This window comes from Alosa alosa, chromosome 1, assembly GCF_017589495.1.
Source record: "Alosa alosa isolate M-15738 ecotype Scorff River chromosome 1, AALO_Geno_1.1, whole genome shotgun sequence".
Lineage (NCBI taxonomy): Eukaryota > Metazoa > Chordata > Actinopteri > Clupeiformes > Clupeidae > Alosa > Alosa alosa.
In genome coordinates, this window is record NC_063189.1 from 28116962 (window position 1) to 28126486 (window position 9525).

The window sequence follows — 9525 nt, forward strand, 5'->3', positions numbered from 1 at the left end:
AGTTTTTGTTTATGTATGTCACCTAACATGTAGTGCGATTAAAAGAGAGTAAAGCGTGCTGTGTGCTTCCAGGACAAGGTGTGCATGAGCTGCATGAGGAGGGTGCACACCGGGGGCCCAGGGCCAATAGATAACCCACAGGACCCAACCAATGCCAAAACCACACAGCGACCGGCCAGGACCGAAGTCTCCCAAGCCATCCAATGGGGCCCCGCAGAATAACGATGGGAGAGGCAGAGAGAAAGAGTGAAATTAGTAAAGTTATCAGAGAATGTAAATAAAAGGGGGAGGGAAAGAAGGGGATGCTATTTATATTACTACTACTACTACTACTAATAATAATAATAATAACAATAATAGTTCCAGCTACCCTCCCCTGCCTAGTGTTCGATGATATGTGTATCTGTTGATGAAGTGTGTTATGATCGTGTGGAGATGGAACTCAGGCAAAGAGGGTCAGGACTGTAAGTAGGTGATAAAGGCGTACCAAGGAGAGGTTGTATCCTGAGTATTGATTAAGTTTGTAGTTGATAGGCTTTCTAATGATATATAGTCTGTTAACAAGTTTTTCCAATGAGTGATGTGAGCTTTTCTCTTAGATTTCCAGTTCATGAGGATTGTTTTCTTGGCGATAGTCAGCGCTACCAGCAGTGTTTTATTGCAGGAGTTGCTTAAATTGACTGTGGATGTATCACCAAGTATGCATAAGGAAGGGGATGCTGGGATGTGACAGCCAAAGATGGAAGAGAGAGATTTTGTGACACTCACCCAGAAGTGGTTGATTGGAGTGCAATGCCAAACCGCATGAATGTATGTATCTGGGTTATTTTGTGTGCAGTGAGTGCAAAGATCCGAGCCAAACCCCATTTTAGCCAATTTATGTGCAGTGAAGTGGAATCTGTGAAGAACCTTGTATTGTATTAGTTGTAGATTACTATTCTTTGTCATGAGGTAGATGTTTTTGCACATTTTGGTCCAGAAGTCGGCACCGGGAGTAATTGATAAGTCTGATTCCCATTTGTGATATGGCAGGCCAATTGTTTTTTCTGAACGAGATATAATTTTGTAAATTTGGGAGAGTATTTTTTTGGGAGAGGGAATATTAAGCAGCTCTGAGATTGGTGGGGAATGTCAAGGTTAGCTGTCTGGATGTTAATTTTTCCTAGGATAGATGATTTAATTTGCAGGTATTGTAAGAAGTGTTTACTCGATGCCGTGCTTCTGGACCAAACAGGAAAATGAGGCCAGATTATTGTCTTGAAGAATGTGTTGAAGGTGAGTGATGCCCTTTCCCATCCATGTGTGAAAGTTAAGTGTTTTTTTATTGACGGTGAAATCTGGGTTATTCCAAATCGGGGTGCGAATTGATGGTGCTATAGGTGAATCAGTGATGTGGTAGAATCTCCACCAGGCTGTCAGAGTAGCTGAAATTGTTGGGGCTTTGAAGGATGGATGTTTTTTGACCGACTGACTGCAGAAAGGGAGATCTGAGATTTTAATTTCTTTACAGATTGTTTGTTCTAGGTCTAACCAGGTGTTGTCTGAGGGGTGGGGTGTAGCCATTTGTGGATGAAGTGGAGCTGGTTGGCCAGGGCATAGTGCTGGAAGTGTGGGGCCTCTAGTCCTCCCATTGCTTTTGGGTTTTGGAGAGTGGCGAGTTTGATCCTTGGGGTCTTATCTTTCCAGTAGAATTTAGTGATTAATGAATCGAGAGACTTAAACCAGAGGGTGGTGGGCTGGGTTGGAATCATAGAGAATAGATAGTTTATTTTGGGCAGTATTGTCATTTTGATTACTGAGATTCTGCCCATGATGGATAATGGGAGGTTCTTCCAGCGTTGAAGGTCATCATCTATTGAAGTGAGTAGAGGGGAATAATTTAGGCTAAATAAGTCTGACAGCCTGGGGAGACTTTTATCCCTAAGTAAGTGATATAGTTAGTGCAGAGTGGGATAGGTGAAGAGTTGGCTGTCACATCCCAGCTGTTGGGATGTAATGGGAGAACTGCAGATTTATTCCAATTGATTAAGTATTCAGAAATTTTAGAGAATGTGTCAATGAGTTTGATGGTTTCTTCTACTGATGTTGTGGGGTCTTGAAGAAAGAAGAATGTCGTCAGCATAAAGGCTGATTTTGTGATGCATATATGGAGTCTGGACACCTTTGATGAGGGGGTTCTGACGGATGGCAGCTGCTAGGGGTTCAATGAAGATTGTAAATAGTGAGGGGAGAGTGGGCACCCCTGTCTAGTTCCCCGTGAAGAGTGAAACTTTGTGATGTTAGTCCATTGGTGATTACTGTGGCTGAAGGAGAGGTATATAGAAGTTTAATCCAGTTAATGAACGACTCCCAAGCCAAACCTCCCTAATGTGGAAAACAGGAAATTCCAGTTCACCCTATCAAAAGCTTTTTCAAGGTCCAGAGTTGCTATGATGGTATTATCTTGAAATTTTGTAGAGTGATACATTATATTTAACAGTCTGGGTGTTGGTGGATGAAATTCTACCTTTAATGAAGCCTGTTTGGTCTGGGTGGATAATGGATGGGGTGACCTCTGCTAATCTGTGTGCTAGCATTTTTGCGATTATCTTATTGTCCACATCGAGGAGAGAAATTGGTCGGTAGCTGGATGGCAATGTTGGGTCCTTATTGGGCTTGAGGAGCAGTGAAATTGAGGCTGTGGTGGAACTAGTTGGAAGACGTCCTTTCTGTTTTGATTCATTAATCATTCTGATGAAAAGTGGAGCTAAGATGGTCCAAAATTGTTTGTAGAACTCAGCAGGAAAGCCATCCGGACCTGGTGCTTTATTATCGGGCATCTGTTTCAGGGCATCAAACAGTTCTTGTTGAGTTATAGGTGATTCTAGGTTTTTATTTCGGTCTCATTGAGTTGTGGTAATTGATGCTGTTTAGGAAAGAGTCTATGAATTCCTGGTTGGGGTTTATTTCTGAAGAATATAGTTTATTGTAAAACTGGTAAAAAACATGATTTATTTCTTCAGGTGAGCTGGTTAGCTTCCCTGCTGAGTTCTATATGACCAGGATTGTTGATTTTTCTTTGTTACGTTGGATTTGATTTGCTAAGTATTTACCTGATTTATTGCTATGGTGGAAGTTTTCCTGCCTTAGACGGTGAATCATAAATTGAGTGTGTTTATTGAGTATTTCATTGAGTTTGAATTTATGTTTCCTAAGTTTTGCCTGTGTTTCTTCAGTTGGGTTGCTTGCATTGGTTTCTTCTAACTGTTTAATTTTATTGTTGAGTTCTACTTCCTGTTCTTTTTCCTTCTTTTTTTTTGTATACTGAATATGAGATGAGTCTTCCTCTGAGTACTGCTTTTCCTGTTTCCCACAGAAGGGAAGGAGATGATTCAGGGGAGCCGTTCATTTCTAGAAAGAATGCCCACTCTCTCCCAACAAAACTGATGAAATTTGGGTCTTGTAAGAGGGATGTATTAAAACGCCATTTGCTAATTGGTCGCTGTTGGTTCGTTATGTTCCATTTAATTGTAACTGGGGCATGATCGCTAATGACTATGGGATGAATAGTTGAATAAGAGATATTTTTCATTATAGAGTTGCTGGTTAGAAAATAATCAATACGGGAATAGGAGTGGTGGACGGAGAGAAAAAGAGTAGCATTTGGAGTCTGGGTGCTGAAGCCGCCAACAATCGCCAAGGCCAGAATCGCCATGAACTGTTTTATTGTTTTTGTGGATTGCCAGATTCGTTTGCTTTTAGAGTGATCAGATCTGTCAAATGTGGGGTCTAACACTGTATTAAAGTCGCCTGCAATTATGATGGGACAGCCAGATAGAGTTGAGATGGAGGTGAAGAGGTTCTGAAAGAAAACTGGGTTGTCTGTATTAGGGCCATAAACATTAACAATTGTTACAGGGGTATTGTGAATTGAGATGTTTATGATGACAAAATGTCCTTCTGGGTCTGTGATGGTGGCGTTATGGATGAATGAGATTCTTTTGTTAATCAGAATGCAAACTCCCCTTTGTTTTGTATTGTAATGAGATGAGAAAATGTGATTGAATTGTCTTGATTTGATGCGGGTGTAGTCTAATTCTGAGAGATGAGTTTCTTGTAGGAGACATATGTCAGCTTTTAAACTATCCAAATGATTTAAGATTTTGAGCCTCTTTGCCTGAGATCCAATCCCACGGATGTTCCAGGTCAGGAATGTAAGTGGTACCATGTTGTGATTGTACAGTTATGAAAATGTTTGAGAAGGTGGGTATTGTGTGTGTGAGAGTGTGTGCAGGTGTCAGTTAGATAGGAGAGGGGGAAGGGGGGGGTGGAGGAATAGGTATGTAATGTGGTGTGCGAATGAGATGTAAAGAGTAGGGGCTGAGAAGAATATAGAGCATAAAGAGGTAGGAATTTGGTTCTGGAGTGGTGACAGCATGAACATTTCCTGTTTAGCATTGAAAACATCCAGATCATAATTTGACTTTAGCCTATAGACATAATAAACAAAAACAGACAGGACACACAAGCAAACATGTATAGACAAAACACCATGAATAACATTAAACATTGAGAGAGCAAAAGAGAATGGGTGGGTAGGGGGAGCAAAAGGAATGAAACATAAGAAGAGAGAAGAGAGAGGTGATCCAAGCATCAGTAGGCAGTGGGTTAGAGAGAGTTGAGGGTGACAATGTTATAATCAAGATGAATGTTGGCATGAGGTATGATGTGCTATAGCCAGGTGGTGATATTGGGGTTGCGATACAGAGTTCCATTGACATACAGTTTATCGACTGACAGTGCTGCTCGTTTGCCCTCTTGCCTGAGTTGTTTCATTATGGGCAAGAGGGCTCTTCTTCTTTCCTGTATTACTTGTGGGAATTGGTCGTTTAGTCCGAATGAAGTGCCTTTCAGTTCTTTCCCTTTGCTTTTGATGAGTTCTTTGTGTTTGAAGTGTTCGAACTTGGCGATAATTGGAGGAGGTTTTTTATTGTCTTTGGAAGTGAGACGGTGTACACGGTGGAAGGTAATCTTGTCAACTGTTTCTGGCGGTAGTTTGAGAGATGACTGCAAGAATTCTTTAACTGCTTTCTCTGGGTCGTCGGGTGTATCTTTAGAAGTTGGCAGGGAAAAAAAAAAATGAGGTTATCGCGCATGCTGCGGCACTGGAGGTCTAGGATTGTTTCTTTCATGATCCGATTTTCGCTGGTGAGTTGATTAACATGGTCGGATAAGTTTGTGATATTTCCTTTGAGTTCACGGTTTTCTAATGCGAGTGTGTCGATCTGTGATTGGGAAAATTCGAGGCTGGCTTTTAAGTCCTTAATATCTGCGTGCAGATGTTCCAGTATTGCAAGTTTGTTGTTTATGGATTGTAGTAAACTGACCTCGATGGATGTAGAAGTAGTGCAAGCGGTAGGTGATTCTGGTTCAGTCTCTGTTGAGTAGTCACGAGTGCGTTTCTTGCTGGGTTCAGATGACATAACGTCCAGAATGAAGAGGTTGCCGTTGGAAAAGGTGGAGAATATAATCCGGTTTTTGATGAGAGTTGTAGAGAGGTAGTGGTTGTTTTTAGTAGAAGAAAAATAAAGTTTTGTATTTCTGTTTACAAGCGTCAGTGTTCAGTGCGCTGCCATTTTGGATCTCACCCAAAGTCTCGCGATGTTCAGTTCAGTGCATCAGCCAATGTCATGCACAGGGGTCCCATGTCAGAGAGCTTAGGCCTACTTATAAATGACAACACATGTTTTTCAATCGCCTATGATGTGTCAAAAAATATTGTTGTCAAACAACACTCCCTTGAAATCATGTCACATAATTTTGATGTTAGTTCTTTGCCTTTTTTGGTAAAGTCTCCACCCTCTCTTTGTTTAAAGAGTAACTTCCTCCCTTGTCATAACGTCTGGTTCAACATTAGCTCTGAGAATACCCATGGGTAATGATACTATGGACCTTACAACTTCGTTTTGTTCCCATGACCTTTCTTATAAAAGAAATCACACTGAAAAGTAATCATTTCAAATAGTCATGGATATTTTGCCATACAGATGTGTAAAGTAAAGGCAGCAGTTAGGCTATTTTCAGACTGCAGTCATGTTTGAGTGATTAGGCTACTGCACAGTGTGAACATGGTCAAGTGAGACCTGTCTACATTTTAACAAAGTGTTTGCAACTAACGTACATTGCGCTCTGAAACCCGGAAATGTTATCTATGACTTGTGAGCAACCTACAATGTTCTGAACGCACAGGCCTGTACAAGAACGTGATTAAAAAGAACAAGAAGAACGCCTATTTGCCTTTTTTTACAGTAGACATTCTAAATGCGCTTTCCATAATCTGACGCTGAGACAGGTTATAGGCTACTGTAGGATAGCTTATAAATGGATGCTTTTAGCCTAGTCCTAATCAACCTATCGACTAATGAAAATTAGTTAAACATTGTTTTGTTTTTTTTACAATTAGTAAATATGTTTCACGGTGTCAGCGCCTCTGATCAAGTCTTAGAAAGTCAGTTCAGGATCCTCCCCTTCGTCATGTAAACCTGCTCTGACCAATCCACCCACACTGTTATTCAGATGGCTGAGCATTTAAACGATAACACAACAAACCACTCTTGACGACCAGATCGTCACATGCATTACGCCTTAGGCTACACGCGCACAATTTATCCGGGTTTGTTTTGTGGATCTCACCAAGGCTATATAATTTAGCCAGTGAGTTCAACAACGACGGAGGAAACATCTTAAAGTGACACTGCGATCTGGAGGAGAATAGCCTACGCACACCAAAATTGGCTTACAGTAGGCTAATAGCGGTCACTGAATATGTGGATGCTGCACACCTTTTATTTTGTGTGTCTGATTGCACTGTCTGAGGAATTGCCGGACAAGTCTACTATAAGTTGTAAGTAGGCTAGACTGCAGCCTAGCATATCGTCTATTTGTCTAATTTTTTCTAAATCATGTTTGTCAATAATGTGAAAATAATTGTTAAAGTCACTGTTAGGAATAAAGCCTATGTTTAACGCCGTGAATGTATTGTTGTCTGTCTCCAAGTTGTCCGGTTGGAATACAAAAGTGTGATAAGCGAGGAACAAACGTTTGAGGAGAAAATTCTCATAAACGGAACTTCAGTCACACCCAATGACAACGGAGATGGTCGGGCTACAGAAATATACAGGACGCTCCTCGGCAATATCAGTAGTTCATCCCTACGCGATGCTCTACTGATTTTTGCGAATCGTTTCAACAATACAGGTAGCTAAGACTTTTTTTTATGAGTTTTTGATAGATGCTGGGTGATATTTCTGCCATGTTCATGCTGTACTGACAGCTCTGCTGATATGCTGCTACTATGCTGACATTTCCCAACAGAAAACCACACTTATCAGCGTTTTCGAGAGTGCAAATTCATCGGACACCAGTTGATACATGTATCTGAACAGATTATGCACAATGGAAAAGAGTTTTTGTCTCTGGATCAAACGACGGACACCTGGACAGCCTTGGACCCGCAGGCCCTCTCCTTGAAAGAGGTGTTGGACCGCTACTCTGAACGCACTGTGCAGGATAGGATGCGTTTTCAAGAGACTTGTGCCGAGTTGCTGAAAGAACTTACTCACTCTGACTCTGCTTCAAAAGGTAGGCGTGTATTGTGAACTGTTGCTCAGACTGTCGCTGTAAATTCAGTGTATAGGCCTATGTTGTCCATAACAACGTCTTTTTGGCAGGAAACTGATTTCAAAATTAACGCCCTGCTGAAACCTAATGCTGTGAAACATGCATGCATGTAGTTTATTTTGTTCACTCTGGCACAACAGCTGGTCATGACACAAGAGGGCTATTTCATTCATTTTAAATGGCATTGCTGGTATAATATGAAAGCAATATTTTGTATTGTTTCAGTTTCAACTGCAGTTTTAGCTCCCCTCTTGGCAGGCCTTGTATTCTTGGGCTTGGTCCTTCTCAGCTTTATTATGTCTAAACACAGTAAGTATAGCGCTAATCTAGAGTTATCCACATTATCAATTGCCATAATGTTTCAATCAATGTTGCATACAGTAGGGTCTACAGTTCATTGCAACTGTCTCTCACTCTCTCTCTCTCTCTCTCTCTCTCACTCACTCACTCACTCACTCACTCACACACACACACTCATCAGGTGTCAAAGGTTCTGCTCAACCTGCAGGAGGTAAGACATCTGTTATTCTAGTTCCATCTTGAATGTTTAACGATTTACAGATGGTTGAAGATTTACTTTTGGAATTTCAATGTCATCATTGCATTGCAGTATTATTTATATTTTGTTTGGGTTTCTGTGCAGTGCAAATGCAAACAGTTTGTTTGATATGATCCATGGCATTATTCAGATTTTTACTAATGTTTATGTATAGTTCTTAGCAGACACTTTTGCCCAAAGCGACTTCCAACTACATCAATAAGCATCACAATAACATTTAAATGTTATTAACAGAATAATAAAATTTCTCTTGTCATGTCTAAAGCCATAGGGACTGATTTAAGTTTAGCATTAACAAGATGGGCCCATGAAATGAAGCTTTGTGTGTCCTTTACTGTAATATTGATTTTCTTTTTTATGACATGTACAGTTCGTTATTATTTTGTATAATCCATGGTGTGTAGACTTCATGCTGTGTGTGTTTCCTTCAGGTATTGTGGGTTCAATAGTCCACTATCCAGCTGCAACTTCAGACATAGTCAGAGAACCAACCTTAAAGCCTTCCCTCTCCATCAAAGCACACTTGCTGAGCAATATGCCATGAATGTGTTGTCAGATTCCAGTATGTGTTGCCAGAATGTGATAGAATTTCCAGTCATTGTGTGGCATCAGTATGCTGGTGTCCTATCTATTGCCTGTCTTTGGAAAAAATAAAACAAATATATAAATATGTTTATACCTAGCCAATATGTTTACTGAAATGCACTGCTAAGATGTGTGGAAAAGCATTTGTTCATTCAACTTGTGGTGTTCAGAATTACACGAGACACTGCAGTCAATAAAATTCACTGATCGCTGATATTTGTGCTTCTGCCACTGCACTGTACTGTACTGGTGCTCAGGGAAATTAGCCAAAAATGCTGGTTCTTATGTAGATATATCATACTTATCTCGGGCTTTGTTTAATGATTCTGACAGCAATTTTCAAGGTTAAAGTGGTCCAAAGATGTATTTTTCTTCAAAGAAATATCTTTCTTCAATCAATGGACATTGAATTTAGATTGCTGTTACCCGATGTCACTGTTTTCTCCAGAATATGTTTGCTGTATGAAAGAATGTTTTTGTAATAATTTGTGCTATTAAACATAAAAAAAATCTTATGTGAGGCTGCCATATATGTATGGACGACATATGTAACAGAGATAGTTTTCCCTCTATCACGTTCTCTGCGTTGTGTTGTGTATAATAAGAGACGCCACAACCGACCTGGTCTTTGACTCTTTTACTGAAATATAAGACAAAACAAACACATCAGACAGGGAGCGAGACAGTCGCATCACAGCTCCTGCCAATCAAACAGGTAAACC

The 9525-nt window shown here is 40.4% G+C and overlaps 1 protein-coding gene across 1 annotated transcript; it reads left to right on the top strand.

Annotated features, from left to right (window-relative positions):
* Positions 1-6492: 6492 nt before the first annotated feature.
* Positions 6493-9318, top strand: LOC125300735. The gene is made up of 6 exons (XM_048252868.1): positions 6493-6883; positions 7036-7236; positions 7354-7620; positions 7885-7968; positions 8141-8170; positions 8650-9318. Exons 1-6 carry the CDS (start codon positions 6805-6807, stop codon positions 8760-8762), a joined length of 774 nt encoding a protein of 257 aa, XP_048108825.1. The 5' UTR covers positions 6493-6804; the 3' UTR covers positions 8763-9318.
* Positions 9319-9525: the final 207 nt, after the last annotated feature.

Bases quoted from the DNA above. Each gene is read 5' to 3' on its own strand.
- LOC125300735 (XM_048252868.1), top strand. From the start codon at position 6,805: ATGTGGATGCTGCACACCTTTTATTTTGTGTGTCTGATTGCACTGTCT. The intron at 6,884-7,035 runs GTAAGTAGGCTA...TCTGTCTCCAAG, and splicing joins GGACAAGTCTACTATAAGTT to TTGTCCGGTTGGAATACAAA. The intron at 7,237-7,353 runs GTAGCTAAGACT...ATTTCCCAACAG, and splicing joins GAATCGTTTCAACAATACAG to AAAACCACACTTATCAGCGT.